A 19,430-nucleotide genomic window follows, 5' to 3' on the forward strand; every position below is an offset into this window, starting at 1 on the left:
TGGCTATTGCACTACAGATAGAAAAATGGCCAAAGCTTTTTCTGTTTGTAGCATAATAGCCATGTACAACCTTAGCATTCCTTATTTGAGTTATCTACCATTAATTCTTTGAGGCAATGGCTGCAAATTTTACAAGGACTCAATCAACCTGTATTGAAATGAATGTATGCATGTAAACTGGGCACCCACTTTTTACTTTAATTTGGTCCAAGGGCAGAAGAGACAGCCTGAAAGCAGCACTAACTGGAATTTAAACCAGTTAAGATGAAGACGGTGAACTTTTTGTATCGAGGCAGAAAAAGGAGGTCTTGAACTTTCTTCAGGTAGTAGAAATTATGCAGGCTAAACATCAATTTTGTGAGCTGCTCTGAGCAGCAGTGTAATGGAGGAATAGGATATAAATATTTTAAATAGATGCATCTCCACCCGAGAAACAAAAGAATTTCAAACTTCTGCATCATTCCATCTTGACTGCAGCTAGATTCAATTCTGCTGAACCAACACTCTACCTTTTACAATTTTATATTATTTGACAGAAGGCAGAGTTCTAGCAGTAGAGCTACCATCATTAGCCTTCCTTCCAATTTAGTTTACCTTAATCAGAAGGTGATGGGGTAAAGGACAGTTATACTCCCAAAAGGCACATACACCACTTTTTCTCCTAAGCCTATTCTATTTACTTTAACTTGAATGAAGTCAGCAGGCTGCATTTCTCCCTAGGAAGAATGAAACTGGAAACACAAGAACTATCCCCTCCACCCCTTGCAGGCACAAGCTTCATTCCTTTAGGCCATTATTATTCCAAGATGTTTACTCCAACTTTAATCAAAGTGTTAATAGTTGCTGCTGCTTTGAAGTTCTCTGCCATTCTGCTTTCATTTCCAGAGATGAATTCATTCTTAGGTTATTTTTAAATTTAATATAAGCCACCAAGAAATCAGAGAGGCAGACCTAAAGATTTAAAAAAATGAAATGCAAGGTTTGGTCCACTGACCTTTCATCATGGCTTACAAATTAACTGGGCAATATTTAAGTACATACGAAAAAGGTTTCTTAACTATAAATCTGCAGTAGTCAATCTATGCAGATAAGAAAGAGAGCAAAATAGTGCTGCTGAAGTGATGTATTTGACAATTCTACAGTTTAAATGATACAGGAATTATTGTACCACAAATTATACAAAGTTAAGAGTCCCGTTCAGCTTTTATTCTTCCACATTTGCCTCTAAAGTTATTTTGCACTATGTACCTGAAAAATAAACCCCAAACAAAAAACATCAGCCAAACTCCCCTTCCTCCTCCAGCTTTATTGATAGTTTAAAATTACATTTCTATATTCTAGGACTTCAATTGCTTTTACCATCTGACTTTAAAAACTGATTACAAGCAAATGAAACTCAGTTGTCTAAGTGATATAGTATACAAAAATAACATCTTGATTTCTGTGAAAATGCATTTCTTTGCAAGTCCTGAATAACTCCAAATTGTGTATGCTCTAAGCACTGATGTTTTGGGTTTGATTTATTTAGTTTGAAGTATTGTTTCCCATTACCTTATCTCATATTAGACATTCATTTATTGTATTACTGTTACTTCAATTCTCGATTTCTCCCTCACTCTCATGGCCATTAACAGGCACGTGCATCGTTTTGTTTATCCCACTTAGCTATATGCTCTAGGTAAGGCCTGATACAGATATTACTCATTGTTGTTATAACTGCTACTGAGGTCAGACAATCCAAGGCCATTATTGTAATAAGAGTTACTGTGGAAGTTCAGACACTTCCAGTGTTCCTCCTGCATACGATCACTTCCACTGAACCAAGGGAAGCTTTGCTGGTCTGACTTAACTCTTTCCACTCATCCATCCCTATTCACCAGTGGCACGGAAAGGGGGTTCTTTAACAAAGCATTATACATAACACCTCTACCAAACTAAACATAAACATTTTTGTAGTTAAATGCAGAAAGTCGATTTTTCCACCCCTTTCCTCCTTTTACACGGCAAGTAAAGCTCACTGGCCTGGGAGTAGCCTCTATCTGCCAACCTTTGGCCAGTGAAGAGGATTCAGAGAAAAATAATACAACCATCAATCAGAAAAAGGAGGGGCGACAAAGGAAAACAGTTAAGCTGTAGCCTCAATTGTGCATTCCCGTGCAAGGTGTCCTGACTCGCCACAACGATAGCAGTTGACTTCGCTGGTCTTGCTGCAGTTGATGGCTACGTGGCCAGTTTCACCACACCTGAAATCAGACAGGACAAAAATTTCAACCCTCCTAGTGTTTCTGAAGACACTTTTCTTTGGCAATAAATTCAAGTCCACAATACAATCCCCGCTGGGGGAAAGCAACTGTCCCTATTCAATCTCTACACTGGCTATTGCACCTAGTTTCTTTTTAGATTGCGAGCCCTTTTGGAACAAGGAATCATCTTGCTTATCTATCTATGTAAACCACTTTGGGAACATTTGTTGAAGAGTGGTATATAAATATTCATAGTAGTACTGCAATCAGAAAAAACTTGCAACTGACCGACGTCCAAGAATTTTTGGGAGCAAGACAATTGTGCTTTAACTAGAGAACAGTGCTATTAAGAACAAAGTCAAGTACATTAAACTGATGTCTAAGACAAGACCCCAGAATAGTAACTTCCTTGATAAAATGAGTAACCTCATACTCGACAAGTCACAATTTTTTTAAAACTCAAATTTACTTTAAACCCAGTAAATTCCAAGGGTATTCCTTTGGTTATGCAACACAATTTGAAAATCTAATGTTTAAATTCATAAATTCTAGGGATGTGCATTGAATGGGATTTGTCTTCTGTTCTGAGCTTGGAACGGAACACAAGTGCCCAGAATGTTCCATCAGAATAGTCGAGCCAGTTATTCCAAAAGAAAGCTCGGAACACTGAGTGTTCCGAGCACCACTTTGGCAGGCTGTTTTCTCCCTGGTTACTTGTTTTGGAACTGGCTTGCGATCTCCTTGCTTGGCTTGTTACCATACAAATCATTTTATGATAACCAACCAATCAAGAAGCAAGGAGATTGCAAGCCAAATGGAAGCCAGTGTCAAACCCAGTCAGCAAGGAAAAAGTTAGCCTGCCAAAATGGTGCTCAAAACATTTGAAATGTTCCAACTTTTGAACGGGATAGTTCCAAGCTTGAAAGAGAGGCCCTTCATTTGAAGAGCATTTTTTCAAGTTCAACACATTCAAACAGCCTATTTCAAGTCAGAATGTTTTGAAGTCAAAATGTTCTGCACATCTCTAAGTCAATGCTGAAACAAATTTTTACCTATAGCATTTCACTTTGGTGCAGTCCTTTTGGATGTGTCCGAATTCCCCACAAGAATAGCACTTCTGCTCGTCTGCATGGTCACAGTCACGAGCCAAGTGGCCAGGTTTGCCACAGTTGTAGCAGCACTGCTCTCGCTCTCTCTTAGGCTCCTTGCAGTCCTTCGCAATATGGCCACCTCTACCGCAGTTATAGCAGGCTTCCACAATAAGGAAAAGAAAACAAAACCAAGACTATAAAACCTTGATGCAGCTGCATGACAGGTATTTAACTCAAGTTAAATCACAAATTCCCTCATATTTGTACTCATCTTTGCTCTCCAAAGTTTAGAAATATTTACCATCCTCCTGAAGATCACAATCCTTGGCAAGATGACCAGACTCACCACAGCGGTAACAGATGTCTGGAAGTGATGAAGACATGAACTGGAAGCCTGTTTAGAAAGGGAAAGTCATTTTGCAATCCAGTACAGGGTATATGTATCAGTTTAAGTCAGGACCCCTCAACTTTGGCCCTCCTGCAGATGTTTGCATACAACTCCCATAATCCCTGGCTATTGGCCACTGTGGCTGAGGATTATGGCAGCTGTAGTCCAAAAACAGCTGGGGGCCTAAATTGAGCAGGCCGGGTTTAAGTGATAAATGTGAAGTGATTAGCATCCCAATTGACTCTTGACCACTCTTTAGTGATGCAATTAGAAAGATTTTATCATCAAAGGGTAACATTTTACTTTAAACTCTTAACACAGAAGATTCTTGCGAGTAAAAGAAGGCGAGTACCTCTACCACGGCTTCGCATTCCACGGCCACGGCCCATTCCAGTAGGGCATTCCCGAGCCCAATGACCAGTACGCCCACACTTGAAGCACTCGTTACTGCTCATTGCTGCAATAAGGTTTCCTATGTATGAGAAAATAGAATTTAGTGAATGGTTCATATGAACAGCTTTTTAAAGTTCTGTCAAGTATTTAGGCTCTTGGCCCAAGCTCCTATATATGCTACTCAAATATAAAACCATGGTTTAATTTCCTATTACAAACAAATGATTAAGCCAAAATTTTATTAATATATATTATATAAAAGTGAGCTAACACAGTTTGCCCATCAGATAAGGACTACAATAATTACCAAGTACTCTGGGATGAACTAAATCAAGTTTTGCCAACCTTTAAAAATTGACTTTCAAGACCTAATGTTTGTATGTATTAACTTGCAACTATGGCAATAGCAGACAATTCTCCAACCAACCCCCCTTTCACATTATAATACTAACAGCTTCCTTACAAAACTCAGCAAGGTCAGAAAACTGCCACCATAACCTCCAACACCTTCCTGAAGTACAAGTGAGCACATTTTCTCCAATGCAGTTAGAAAGTGTGAGACTTTAGTCCACTAATCTCCCCCAAACTGGAATTACCTTAGAATACAATGCCTTGTTGACCAACAAATAAAAACTCCCCAACACCTATATGACAAATTATTATTCTTTATTAACTCAACTCAAGTGTTAGCACTAGGTAAGTTATCTGAGCCCCCAGGATAACACATGATCCTCAGGAGCTTCTCTTCCCCTCACAATATCCCTCAACTACTTCCTCCTATATAAGCCAACACAAAGGGTTCTTTAATATAGTATGGGGTTTAACATCAAATCTAGCACTGTCAGAAGTCTTGTTATATACTACAGCTTCTCACTTTCATTTGCCTGATTTTTCTCATGAACTGGTGTCAGAAGCAGACATGAACAGGAAGTGATCTGCAAAGACTGTTACTGTTCACCCTTGAAAAAGTGAAGTTAGAGACCCTTACTTGTGGCTCAGCTCTGTGCTGGAACAATTCAGTGGCTGGGAGCAATGCTGCTGACCTTTTAGCTTAGAACTTGAGCTAAAGTTCTGAGCTAAATGGTTCTTAGAAATTTAAGTGTGCTGCCTGAGCCAGGCAACGGATGGACAGACCAGGAGGAAGAGCAAGCAACTTGCTCCATCTCAACTGCTCTCTCCTGCTGGTCACATCTGCCTGGCTTGGGCAGGTGACTGGACAGACATGAGCAGGATTCTTCTCCCCTCTTCTTGGTTATTTTAGTCAATTGCCTGCCCAATACAGATGGACTGACCAGAAGAAGATGAAACCACCACTAGCCCCCACTTTGCTTGCTCCCTCCTCCTGGTTGCAACTGTCCATCGCCTGCCTGAGCTAGAATGTGCAAACAGGAAGAAGGAGCAAGCGAGCAGGAGACTGGCAAGCCTGCCCCCCACCCCACCCCACAGGAAAGCATGTTGCTACTGTAAGCCTGCCCTCACCCCATGGAGCAGAGGACAGTCTGTCTCCTAGATTTCCCCCAAAACAGTTTTGTTAAGGCCTGCTCTAGTTCGGTTCACAAGTAATACATTTAGAATCAAAGTGAAAAACCACCTCTTGGAGCCATGCAATCAGTTCATACACAGATACAAAACAAAGATTGTGTCAATACAGGCTTCCATATACTGATCAAACTAAAACAATAAGTATACATCAAAAATGCTGGTACTAACAGCCTTGTACAGATGAGCTCAGACCAACTAAGCAAACTGGCTTGGTCACCTCCAAAAGACGACAGGATCAAATAAGAGCATAAAACTCTGGTTCAACTAGTTTGTGTACTTTCTAATCCCACAAATGTATTTGATGGCTCTAGCAATATACCTTCTCTACAGTTATTCAAAATGGTAAATTGCATGGCTGCACTAAGATGATCTATCATATTTATATATTGCTTGATGTGTATCTCATAATTTAAAATATAGGACAGTAAATACTAAATACACGGCAGGATTCATGACGAAGGAAGGACTTTAAGTACCCTAGACCAGTGTTCCCTCTAAAGCGTGTGTGCGCTCACAAGTTTTTTGATGTCCGCTCAGTTAATTTTAGATCACAGGAACACAGAAACACAGGAAGCTGCCATATACTAAGTCAGACCATAGGTCCATCTCGCTCAGTATTGTCTACACAGACTGGCAGGGGCTTCTCCAAGGTTGCAGGCAGGAATTTCTCTCAGCCCAGAGGACCAGCAAGAGTGCCCTAAAATCACCTGCAAACAGAAAGCTAGTGAGCTAGGCAAAACATTCAGGGAAACCCACTCACATTTCTTAAAAGAGTGTGTGGTAGCCAAAAGAGTGTGGCAGGGAGTAAGCAAACTGTTAGAATGGCCTGATTTGGAAAAACAGACTTGGGAAGAACTAACATCGGGTTTGAGCGATAGAACCTCCTTTCGAGGTCCCAGAAAGAAACCTTCAAGGAAACGGGACGGAACAGGTGCCCTCATACTAGGGAATTGGAATGTTCCCCTCTCGTAATCAGGTTAGTAAACCTGTATGTCATTTATGCAATTCTCCTGCATAGGAATAGGAAGGGAAGACGCGACCAAGAGGTTCACGCAGATGAGACAGTAAATCTCTTCTGGAAAAGTTTGTATGGTTATGTGCAAAAAGACAAGAGTATCTCTTCTAAACAGCAATGGGACAAATTGTGGAAATGGACATCAGATGTAACACCCCCCCCCCCGATTACCTGATGTGCCTTTAAATCCCCCACCCCCGAGTTACAGTACTACCTGCATATACTTCATAACCTTGTGGGTTTCCAAATCATTGTGTGTAAATCTTTGTAGATATATCATGTACAAACAACCACTTTGTATATAATTGTGCTTTGGCAACATACTGTATGCTTTGGTAGTTTGTTGGTTCAATAAAAAAATCATGTCCTTTAAAAAAAAAATCTTGTCCTATCTTGAAGATGCCAGGGAAGGAACTTGGAGCCTAGATGCTCTTCCCAGAGCGGCTCCATCCCCTAAGGGGAATATCTTACAGTGCTCACACTTCTAGTCTCCCTTTCGTATGCAACCAGGGCGGATCCTGCTTAGCTTAAGGGGACAAGTCATGCTTGCTACCACAAGACCAGCTCTCTTCCCTGATCCTGCTCAGGTTGAATCAGGAAGGCCCCATTCTGAACGTAAGCATGCACATAATGTCTTGATACTGCCGCTCAGAACAAAATTCATTCTGCACACAGATGGAAAAAGTTAGAGAGAACACTGCCCCAGACCCAAGCTATTTGGAAGCTTTATCGGTAATAACCAGCACCTATTTTACTTGGAAACATATTGGCAGCCAGTACATTTTTTCCAAATTGGTGTTATATGGTTCCTTCAGGTTTTCCCAAAAACCAGTCTAGCTGCTACATTCTGTACCTATTGTAGTTTCTGGACTACATATAAAGGCAGCCCCATGTAGAGTGCATTACAGTAGCCAAGCCTGTAGGTTACCAGACTAGTCACATTTTCCAGGCTTCCTCCACCTAAAGCAAGATCTTATTTGCTATTTGCAATTACTGTGCAAATGGTGTAGCAGGGAAGTGACTTGCCTAGCGAAGAAGAGGTTGCTGGTTCGAATCTCTAGAATATGGGAGACACCTATATTGGGCAGCAGTGGTATAGGAAGGTGCTGAAAGGCATCATCTTACACTGTGCGGGAGGAAGCAATGGTAAACCCCTCCTCTATTCTACCAAAGAAAACCACATGGCTCTGTGGTTGCCTGGAGTCGAGGGCACAACTTTTACAGTGCAGGGAGAGATGTCCTGAGAGGGAGGGTCAAACAGTCATACTGTTCATAGGAACAGTGTTAGTAATTATTCAGATTTTTTTTTTAGCCATTTCAAATGCGTGTGCAGACAACAGATCATCTCCTTAGCAACTGGTACACAAGACAAGTTCTTAGAAGAATTCAAATGATGTCCAAAGGATGATGGGAATGTGTATGAAATACACTATAATAAGAGTGTATAGTGGAGCTATAATCCACATTGTTGGTTGGGGGCTGACTCAACCCACTACTTCTAGTACTCCTTTCAGCTCCCTCCCCCTCTTAAAAGACACTGGCTTCTATCTTTCCCCTGTTGCCTTGTCTTATCTCCATTTCCTTCAGACCGATTCAGCATTGCCTACTCCTATGAGCATATTTCCAGACATTCCTGTTTGAGTGTATATGAAACATTTAGACAGGCAAATTGTCTGAACCTTTATCAGTCATGCCCTCACTACCCCAAACACATACCCTGGAAAATGTATGCAGCTTCTCAGCATCTTGCTCTATCGTGCAGACATGTACCCAAGCTGTAGCTGTCCTGATAGTTGCTTGCCTCTAAGGCCACTGACTAGAAAGCAGGTGCTGAAAGTTGTGTTCTCGCACAAATTGCTCTTACTTCATACCAAGGAAGTAATGGGCTGGGCTAGAGGGTGGATAGTGCTAGGCCCAGAAAGGAATGTTCAGGAGTGGTGCTAATCTTGCAGAAAGTTGTGTATTAAGGTAAAGGATTGATCTACTAGCAGCTACTGTCAAAGGTACTCGAGGCTGTGTAACAAGGCAGTCTTGTTCTCCCCTTGCCTCCTAGTAGTTCAAGAAGAGAAGCTTAGGCCAAAGCTACACATTACCTTCTCCATCCTCTCAACTTTCCAACAGCAGCTCAGGAGGAGGGAGGCAAATGTGAAGGATTATGCAGAACATCATCTTTATGAAAGAAAAACCATATAGCCCATGATATGAATGGCAGTAAAAGCAATGTTTACCCTTAGAGCCACTTCTGGTTGTCTCATGTATGTATCCAAAGCAGAAAGGCCTAAATGCATGATAAGGTATATCTGTTTCCAGGGATACATGGTTTTGGCTGGATTTAGCAGACAGTGGCTACAAGCCTCATCTCTTCCTTTCACACACACACACACACACACACACACACACACACACCCCATGGTAGAAGAGCAGATCTAGTCCCAGAGTTTGTATTGTGGCAGTACTCAGAATGCCTCCAAAATGCAACATGTCAGATATGAGGGGACACTTACCAGGGAGGGATGTGGTGGTCACCTTTGTAAATATATTTGCAACTCCTTACCTCCTGAAACAAATGCCTTAGGTACACAAACTATAACATCTGAAGAGCTCAGTTTCTGAAGTGGGCACACTGGAAATCCACAGGTCTACATGCATTTTTAAAGAAATACAGTTCTAGTCACTGATGCCGCTTTTGAAGAAAGAATTCAAAAATTTTCCTAATAAGTGTATACTCATCATGAAGCAGCTAGTTTTACATGCACCACAGCAGATCTCACTCAGCGGACAGTCCTACAAGTTAGTTATTTGCACTAAAAATCAAGAGCTCAGGATATCAGAGGCAAGTTTTTTTTAACACATGTTCCTTAAAAGTTCCTCTGTCTGAGCTGCAAAAGGGACACTGTACTAGGTGTATGTGTATGTATGTATGTGTGTGTGTGTGTGTGTGTGTGTGTGTGTATATATATATAGAGTGTGTGTGTGTATGGGGTAATCTATATTCCTTTTGCCAAAATGCACACACAATTCTCTTAATGAAGTCTGAATAAGGACCTATTGGACGACCTGGAAACCCTGAAATTGCTTTTTTTACGATTTCCACATTAAAAAGCAAGGAGGAGTGGATCTGCTCAGTCCCTTAGATAAGAGACCATTTGGTATCCCAAACAGCACGCATGCATGTGCGCACACCTGCCTATGATGCTTGAACATAGAAGTTACTTAGGCCATTTGGTCATGGTAGCTACCATCACTCCAGTAGTCAATTCAGTTTTGTCCCATCTGTCAAGCTTGTATGACAACTTTTTGTATCAACAAATATTGAGCTGAACTTTAGCCAGCATTAAGTAACCACATTATCCACCCCACTGATCAGACTCCAGATGTGCTGAGAATCTTCATCACAACATCCGATTGCTTTGACTACAGATAGGTTTGTTAAGAGCTTTATAATGTAGGATAATTCATTAATTATCTTTGACTTCAACAATCAGTAACATACAGGTTCCCCCTATGTTGGAGGTGCAGAATGTATACCACAAGGAAAGGTTTTACAAGTGACCCCCCCTTTGGGGCTTTCTGAAAAAAAATTTTTAAGTGGGAGAACCAACTTCCAGTGGCTTGAAGACTACTATAAGAGCCTTTCATATAGAGCACAGAGCCTACTTTTCTGCAATTCCCTGTTACTTCTATCCTCCTTTATAGTCCAATTTCCCCATGTTTACTGACTCATTAGCATCTTGAACTGTGGGTATCTACAGCAACAGAATCCTGCGATACTATAAGGACTCTCATAGATTTTGGTGGCATAAGCTTTTGAGGAATTGAGTCCACCTTATTAGATCTGTGTTCTTCATTGTAAGGCCCTCCAGGAGCCAGTGATGGCTCCCATCAACCCCATGTGTGGCTCTGACTAATGTATTGGGCATGTGCAAAACTTTGGGAAAAGTTGAATATTCTGAACAATTCCCAAGCACCATATGACGTGACCATCCCCACCATGTAGTATGCACTTTGTCCAGTGCCAGTTGGATTGCCAGCCCCCTCTAGTGGCCCCACACAATCTAAGCATGCTGGGAAGTGTAGCCCTTCCCAGCTCTTTCCCCATACAGCTCTTAAGAGAGGCCCTCATCTCCCTTAGAAGGCCCTCCAAGCACTGAGAAAATTGTGCAAGTCAGTATAGTGGGAAATGGCTCTCATACTGAAGTTAAAATGGCCCACAATTTGAAAAAAATAGTGAATATCATGTTAGAATCTGGGGTTCCCCACCTGTGGTGTTCCAGAGGGATGCTGAACTATAGCTCATCCACAGCTACAATTTATTGTGGCTAGGGATGATGGGAGTTGAAGTTGAGCAACATCTGGAGCACCACAGGTTGGGAACCAGTCCTTCACTAGTAACAGGATGATAAACTATGCTATTATCTTGCTTTCAGAGAACCTGTTAGTACCAAACAGTCTGGTTATCTGCATTTGTTTTTGGCAAAACAGAACCTTCTAGCCAAGGCAACTGAATCCTCAGAACCTGTAAATCCAAGAGGCACCTTACAGGGGGTTGTGAACACTGACACTTCATTACTACCCTAAGTTTCCTACTGCTTCTTCAGCATTTTAACTTATTGTGCCTCAAAAATCCACCAAAACATAGCAAACCTAGCTTATTTCGAGGTTCCCAAGATCTACTTTGTTAAATGCTAGAGAGAGAGACTGCTACAATTAAATCCTTGGCTACCCACCCTTGCAGCAGGTTTTATACTTCCAAGTCCTCCAAGTTATTCTTTAAAGCACTCTACAACTTCACCACTTTTTATATGAAGCCTCTGATCAATCTCCACTCATGATTTAAGGTGCAAACTAGACCCAGATTCCACTGAGATCAGTGGGAATAGCAGTAACTAGCTTTGGGCTGGACTTCACTCATGTTAGAAAACGTACTACATTCACCGAGACAAGTAGCAAGCGTGCTCCAAATTTGGGCCTCCGTTCTGAAGCACGATTGATGAGCAAAGCGCTCTGAAAATCGTCCAGCGGGAGTGCGAAAGAGACAGCACCCTTCAGCCCTTCTGAAGAGTCACTCAGCCAAGCACGTGGAGAATGCGCGGGGGGGGAGAGAGGGGGGGAGCAGACGGTGGCGCCACCCGAGAGCGAGCGAGCGAGCGAGCGGCCAGTGAGAGAGCCCCCTTCCCCCGATCCCCAGCTAAGCAGAGGACGCAGCCCTCGCTTGGGGACCTCACTTCAGTCCCGTCAGTCCGTCAGCCAGGACACGGCTGCCCTTCCCGCTCCGACCACCGCCGTCCTGGAACGGGGCCTGCCCTTCCCACCATGCTCTGGTCCTAGAACACCCGCGCAGAGACACACGCCCGCCCCGCAGAGGCCCTGGGCAAGGCGGGAAAATCGATGCCTCCTGCAGGCAGTTGGCGCCCGGGACTTGCCTGCCCCCTTCCTCCCCCCAGCCCGCCCGCCCAGCGCAGGGAAGGCCCAGCCGCCCTCTCTCAGCGCGCCCCCCCTCCACACCAGGAGGCGGGAATGGGGACCTGCCCCACAGCCCACCTTCTCGCACGGCCTCAGTCCCCCCTGCAAGTGGCTGGCCGGCCCCTTTTCAACACCCCCCCCGCAAGGAGGAGCCGCCGCCTCCCCCCCCCCAGTAGGCCTGAACGAGCCAGCGCTCTCCTTCCTCACCCCGCCCAGGGACGTCCCACCCCAATCCACAGGCCGACTCGATTGGCCTCTCTTACTCCGCTTACCTTTCCCCGGTTTTCGGCTCCGCTGTGAGCTGACGCTAGACCGCCTAAGCGACAACGGGCTTCTCCGCCTTCCTGCTCCTTTCCCTCCGCGCGCGCGGACGACTCGACCAGCGCCTGGGCCAACCCGTCCCTACTGCCGTTGAGTCCCTGCTGGCTGCGCCACACGCGGTTTGCACACGACCCTACGCACCCTCCCTGCCGATCTGCGCACGGCTCCCTATCCCGACCCTGCGGCCAATGGCAGAGCGCCGATGCCTCCGCGTGATCTAGCGACGACAATGGTGAAAGGGGCCAATCATCACTGTGGAAAAAGGGGTGGAGTCCGCCTACCGGAATCTCCTACGTTTCTTCTTCCAGTCTGAGCGAGGAGGGGCGGGGTTGAGAGAGGAATGAGGAAAGAAGTGGAGGGGGGGGGGGAGAGAAAACGTGGAGAAGCGCCTTTCCCGCTCAACGCCTGTCATTACACCCAGGCTTCCTGCAAGAGGCGCTTGCTCGCGCACTTGCTGTCCGCCCTGTTGTTGGTGCACCTGAGCGGTTGAAGCGACGCTTCGCTCGCCGTCCTGGTGATTAAGTCCAGGGGGTGGAGGGAGATGAGCGGCGTCGCCTTTCCGTGAATCTGTCAGGGGGCTGTGGACAACGATCCACAAATGTGTTCAGAATGACACACACACACACAGCGCGAGTGCGCGTTTCAGGCGTTTTCCAGATAGTTTCCTTCTTTGGGCCCTTTCAACGCATTCCGCTTAAACAATGTTCCAGCGGTACACTTGAATGCTACAGTCCTATAGACATTTACCTGCTAGCAAGTCCCCTTGAATACAGTGGCGAAAAGATACGGGAATGGGTTGTGAAACAAAATCAAAGTGTGCATGCCACCATGTTTGCAGTCTCGGTCTGCAAACATGCGTCGTGGAACTTCTCTGGTCAGAGGGTTGGGACCGGCTGTGTGGCTCCCTGTCTGGTGAGCGCTCGGGAACAAACTTGGCTTTGCTGTGCCACGCGTCAAACAGCTCGTTGACAGATCTTGTCTTCATTTTGATCCAGAAGTGCCGTTTCGAGAGAACAGGCAGGGCATGAGGACCGACTGTGTGGAATTATGAGATTAGCAACATATATATGTTGGGCGTTTAGGCCCCGATCCTAGAGTGCTATCATGTGGTGTGCATCGACGAAGAAGAAGCTTGAGCGAAGCCAGAAGGGTTTTAATTTGTTTTTCCGGTAGCCAATCAGCCGGCCGAACTGATTAGTCAGTTTCAAATGAAAAAGCAGCTTGCTATTTCTGTTGAGTGATTGCTTGCAGTAAAAAAATTCAAAATACTTCTGGCTGTGTGCAGTGCTTCTTCCCTTCCCATCCATATGGTTATCTATCTCTGGTGTGCAGAAAAGGATAATGCAGAAGGGTCATGACAGCTGAAAAGACAGCAGGGTATGGTTCTGTAAAATTATACAGAACCAAAAATTATACAGAACCCCAAACCAATAATGAGCTCAAGAGCAGCAGTTTACCAATGCATTTCCATATTTTCTTACCCCCCTATAGATTCTCTAATGGTTTACAAACATGATTTAGAGACAGGTGATTGTTTTAAAAAGCAACCATCTTTAATGCATTTATAGTTATCTTTTGAATCCTATATAAGGACAGCATGCAATTTTAGGAAGTGAGTCATGTGGATAGCATTTGGGTAGGGCAGAAATTGTATAATTAAAATGCTTACTTAAGTAGATTATTAATAAATAAGATTGCTAAATTTTGTGTTACAACATTTCAACATACATTTAAATAAAATAGTGAAAACAATTTGGCTCTATCAGCTTAGCTGGGGACTTCTGTAGTTCCTTGCATACTTTTATGTACTAAAAATAGCCTTGTTCTCATTTTAGTAGCATGAGAAACCACAAGCAGAGGGTTAGCAGCAGAATCATAAAAAGGTACATGGCTGGGAGTTAAAAACAAACAAACAGTAGAGCTGAGAGTAGCAGACTGAAAAGTTATGGGTATGTCGAAAGGTTTTGTATCGTTTGAGTGAGCACTACATTAATGTCACAGCATATCTCATACCTTGTTATGGCTTCTTCTTTTTTATCTTAAACATTTATGTTTCGCTTTTCAGTAGAACTGGTATATACAATTTAAGAAATCAAACATGTTTCACAAATTTTAAAATCCAACAAGAAAACTAAAACTAATCACAAACCAAGAGAGCAAGAACATTTAAGAAATCAGCGATCAAGAGCTGCTGAAGTTAAGTTGCCTCTGGAAGGAAAGCAACAAGAGAGCTATATGTAGTTCATGCAAAAGGGCATCCCAAAGCTCCAGGCCTACAAGGAAGAAGGCCTTGCTTCTTGGGGAAACCATTCTAGCCTCCACATACAACAGTATATTCAACAAGACTTCACTGACAGGTCTTAAGTGCTGGTGGCAGGGAGTGCGATTTGTTCAGGAGACATTCCCTCAGATAATCAAGACTCAGGCAATTTAGAGCTGTAAAGATCAAAACTAGCAATTTGAATTGGTCTCGGAAACAGCAGTGATCAGCGAGTGCGAGTGTCTTAATATAACTGATATACGAGAATGTCGGACTTGTCAACAGGCAAGCAGCAGCATTCTGCACTAACTGAAGTTTCCAAGGGCTCCAGCATGGAGGAGGCAGCACCTGCTGGCCCTGCCCCACCTAGATACGAACACAGAAACTGCTCTGAGGCAGGCCTGATTCATGACTGTCACTGAAAAACCATTTCTGTTGTGGTTAAGACTCCATGCATCAGTGTTAGCATGTGCAGAAGCATCGTCACATACTATAGGTTGCTCTTATCACATGGATATTTCCTCAGCCAGCACCATACTTTTTATCTGAGATGGCTGGCATGGGAAGTTCAGTAAGTGGTGACCCATGTAGTTGCACATTACACATGTAACATGGAACCCCAAGGCATGCAGTAGTACAGGTTTTTTGGCAGCAGCTATCAGTTGTGATTTAGAAAGGGTTTCCACTCAAACTTAAGTAGAAGAAGTGGTCTGTTCTACCAATGACGTATAAATGCAGTATTTGAACTAATACTACTCTAAAGTTTAGAGGTGAATTAAGAAAATTATTCTCGCCATTTCCAGTTTCTTTCCTCATGTACAACTCATTTGAGACTTGACATGTGTGAAATGAGCTTTCTGTAATAATTGATTCCTGTCAAAAAAGCTCCAGGGATGGGGCAGAGACAGGACCCAGTCCCGTTATCTTTTTTGAAGGCCTCTTCGCTATCATTTTTAGAACACTACAAGGGAGCCACAATCTGGCTAAAAGTGGGGGAGGGGGGAGCCAGGAAGTGGGCTTTTGTGGATTTAATCAAACCCTCCTGCTTTTTTCTCCCATAATTTGAGCATTGCCCAGCTGAACAGCAGACCTAGCCATATGCTTTGGTTTCAATCTGTAAACGCATTCATAACCAATACTGCATTTTCCCCCTGTTTAGCAGCTATACAACTAATTTAAATACTTTGTTCTGTTATCAAAATGAAATGGAAGGAAAATGGTATTTATTTATTAATTATTTATTTACACAGTCAGACAGGTGTTATTGACTGGTTTGCTTTATCCAGACATCGAGTCCTTCCCAAGGACCTGGGATGGCTGAATTTTATTGTCCGTTGTTATAGATATCGTCGCAGAATATAGGCTGTTCCCAGTAAAGCTGCTTTTTGTAATTGGCTGATGGTGATTTCTGTGGCCCCTATGGTGTTGAGGTGCTCCTCAAGTTGTTTTGGAATTGCACCTAGGGAGATGATGATGATGATGATGATGATTGGTATTATATATTCTAATATCTGTCAGATAATTGTATTATTATCTAAGGGATACGTAATAGAAAAAGGCAGTCCGGGTGTTCTATTTCAGTTGCTAGAACTTGAACAGATTGGTTCACCTTAGAGGTTCTAAAACCATTTACCCCTAATTCACAGGTGTCCAAGTGGATAAAACATAGGGGGAACAACACGTCATTGTCATCATCACTGGCCAGAAGACTGAGACTGGAACAAGAAACTTGCAAAACTGCTTCAGGAATATAACACTGGATCGATACCTCAGAGATAGGGCCGGAATCGGAGATAAGGCCTTGTTTATCAAATTCCCACTCCCAGCTACTATAAAGCCAAGCCATCCCTTCTTTTATATTACGTCATGTGTGTTCATAGCTAATCAACATGAAACATGATAGCCAGTGCTTCTTTCTGAGGGATGCATGACACACAAATGTGTATGCCAGAATCCACTGGCCGTTTTCTTTTTGTTTTACGGAAAAACAATAAAAGCTAAAAGACTTTAGGAGGAAGTTATTTGGACTGCAGACATGGCAGGGAAGGAGGCGATTAGCCTTTTCTGTGCCCTCCACTTCTGCATCTCAGCCCCCAACCCTCCATGCTGCCAGCAGTAGCTGGCAATCGCCTGGGCAGACAATCCATCCTCCCAGGAAGGAACGCTTGATCACGTCTGCCAGGGAGGTAAGCATTTTAAGGCTTCCTCCCCTGCAGATAGGAACCTTTTTCTCACTATCATGTATGGATGTAATCATAGAAGAAATCCACCCAGAATATTACTGTTCAAATCTCATCTTACATTAAATGGCTGCTCATGGTAGCAAACAATTGTCTCTCAGCCTCAGCCCTACATCTGCAATAAGAGGGTGATAAAAACCTCTTTATATCTTATCAGCAATAAGAGAGTGATAAAAAAAACCCTGATCTATGTCACAGGGTTGTTTCGGGAACAATTCGGATGCTTTTTCTTCCGCAGGGCTCCAATTGCATATCTACAAAGGCCAACACAGGAAGAAAAGCACCTTTGGGAAGCATCTTGAGCAGAGAAATGAAGGGGCAGGAATGGCTTAAGCACTCTTGCTTTTTCTCCATTCAAAACTGCCTTCTCATGAAGTAGCTTTCCCTGAACATAGCCTCTGGGGTTCAACGCAGACTTTCTTTTCCCCCTAGACTGCATTGTTAAGCCCTGAGACTTCTGACCAAAGCACTTCCAGAACAGCTGGTACATCCTTAATGAAAACAAACTTTCACAAGGGAAATCAGGAAGTGAGAGGCAGACATTGACAGGTCATGGAATGCAGTACAGAGACTGGCCGACTTGGACATAGCATGAAACCTTGGGTTAATAAGGTAAAGGTAAAGTGTGCCATCAAGTCAGTTTCGACTCCAGGCACCCACAGAGCCCTGTGGTTTTCTTTGGTAGACTACAGGAGGGGTTTACCATTGCCTACTCCCATGCAGTATGAGATGATGCCTTTCAGCATCTTCTTATATCGCTGCTGCCCGATATAGTACCAGTGGGGATTCGAACTGGCAACCTTCTGCTTGTTAGTCAAGCATTTCCCCACTGCGCCATTAGGTGGTTCTAGGTTGATAAACCCACAGTTAATTTCTGGATCCAGGAATCATCCAGCAGATGATCAAGCAACCACTGGCAAGCGGTAACCAACAGTTTCTGGGCAGAGGATCCCCTCCCTCTTACTGGTCCTCTGAGGCTGAATCCCAGCAAGCTATGTGCTGCTTGTATTGCCAGTCTATGGGCAGGGCACCAGTAAAATGTCTACCTTTGGCCATGATCTTTGAGGGGGCATGATCGGCATGATTGTGGCTTTTTGGCCTTGACTGCCTGTCCTTCAGCAGTGCAAAGACATTTTAACTCCTTCCTCATGTCACTTGCACAACTGCCTTTGCAGGAACTTCCAAGCTACACAGTCATGCAGAAGCACAATTACTGATACCCCAGAATGGCAAGGGGCACTTTGAGATGGCAACGGGGTCTTGGGGGATACACGCAGAATGGCAAGCAAGACCTTTGGGGTAAGGGTGGCTGCGTCCTTGCTGGGTGCAATGTAGAAGGTAGGTGCAAACATAAATTTATCCCATGACACAACTATGCAGTTGCTCCTGGAGCCTGGGGTTGGTCTTATGCAAATTAATTGTTGATGGGTTTTCTGGAAAATGTGACCTGCCCGGAAAGGTGGTGCCTCGTGAAGCCATGTGGCCCCCACCTTTGGACAAGAGGAGTGAACTACATTCTATGCATCCAAACTTTGAATAAGGGGCTGGGGGTTTCTGAACAGTTTGCAGTCACTGCATTTTAAAGGACTATGGCTGGGGTTCCCCACCATTACATTCCTAGTGCTGCTGCATAACCTGCCATTGGATGATAGCCTGAGAGCAGCAAGGAAACTCTCCCTAGGGAGAATCTGCTTGCTCGCTTGGCCACGGTTATCAATAAACAGCCAGAAAAATGGTTGTTTATTGATGATCACTGGGGAATGCGCAATGATCACTGTGTTGATGATTACTGTGTTCCTGGAGCCTGACTGCCGCTGGCCCATGTGCGGCCTCTTCAGGAGCTAAACTAAGGCTTGCACTAAAGAGCTGCTCCTGGCTGACCTGTGAACACAGCGCCAGCCTTTTAATTCCTGAAGGGGCCACACGGCCCCTTCAGGAGCTACTTAGGCTGGCGCTGCATTCGCTGCGCAGCCAGGAGAGCCGCTCCTGGCTGCGCCAGCCTTAGTTTGGCTCCCAAAGGGGCCGTGCGGCCCCTGCTCGGGAGCTAAACCAGCACCCCCTCATCTGATGTCAGATACGGGGGGGGGTGTTGGGGCCACAAGGCATGGCCCCTGATTGGGCACAGCCTGGGTTCTTTGAGCCCATTGGCCCAATGGTGGCTCCGCCCCATCCCTGGGGAAAGACAGACTGAGGCTCTACACACAGTCCAAGTGTAGAGCCTGAAGGGCTGCTGTGGGGAGAGCTGGCTTAGCCTGCTCTCCTTGCAGACAATCAAACCTTGAGCCCTGGGCAGCCGGATTGGCTGCCCACACGACTGTCAGCTCCGTCACGGAGCCGGTAGGGGCAGTGGCGATCAGGGGCTGCCTGGCTCCCAGAAGTGCCAGGATGCCCCACACAAGGGGCATAATAGCTTCAGAGTCTTCTTCAGTTGGTGAGGAATGGACTTGGAACCCCCTTCCTCACCCCCCCAACCT

The 19,430-nt window shown here is 44.4% G+C and overlaps 1 protein-coding gene across 2 annotated transcripts; it reads right to left on the reverse strand.

Annotated features, from left to right (window-relative positions):
- Positions 1–1,108: 1,108 nt before the first annotated feature.
- Positions 1,109–12,617, reverse strand: CNBP (CCHC-type zinc finger nucleic acid binding protein). 2 transcript variants are annotated; one of them, XM_053297086.1, is made up of 5 exons: positions 12,408–12,617; positions 4,075–4,194; positions 3,636–3,728; positions 3,296–3,494; positions 1,109–2,243 (listed from the first exon to the last, which is right to left on the reverse strand). In XM_053297086.1, the coding sequence occupies exons 2-5, from the start codon at positions 4,175–4,177 to the stop codon at positions 2,126–2,128; spliced, it is 513 nt and encodes a 170-aa protein (XP_053153061.1). In that variant the 5' UTR covers positions 4,178–4,194; positions 12,408–12,617; the 3' UTR covers positions 1,109–2,125. The 2 variants fall into 2 exon arrangements, with proteins under 2 accessions (XP_053153061.1, XP_053153060.1); XM_053297085.1 differs by having other exon boundaries at positions 3,296–3,497; positions 12,408–12,616.
- Between the last annotated feature and the right edge of the window lie 6,813 nt (positions 12,618–19,430).

Source organism: Hemicordylus capensis, chromosome 2 (genome assembly GCF_027244095.1).
Source record: "Hemicordylus capensis ecotype Gifberg chromosome 2, rHemCap1.1.pri, whole genome shotgun sequence".
Lineage (NCBI taxonomy): Eukaryota > Metazoa > Chordata > Lepidosauria > Squamata > Cordylidae > Hemicordylus > Hemicordylus capensis.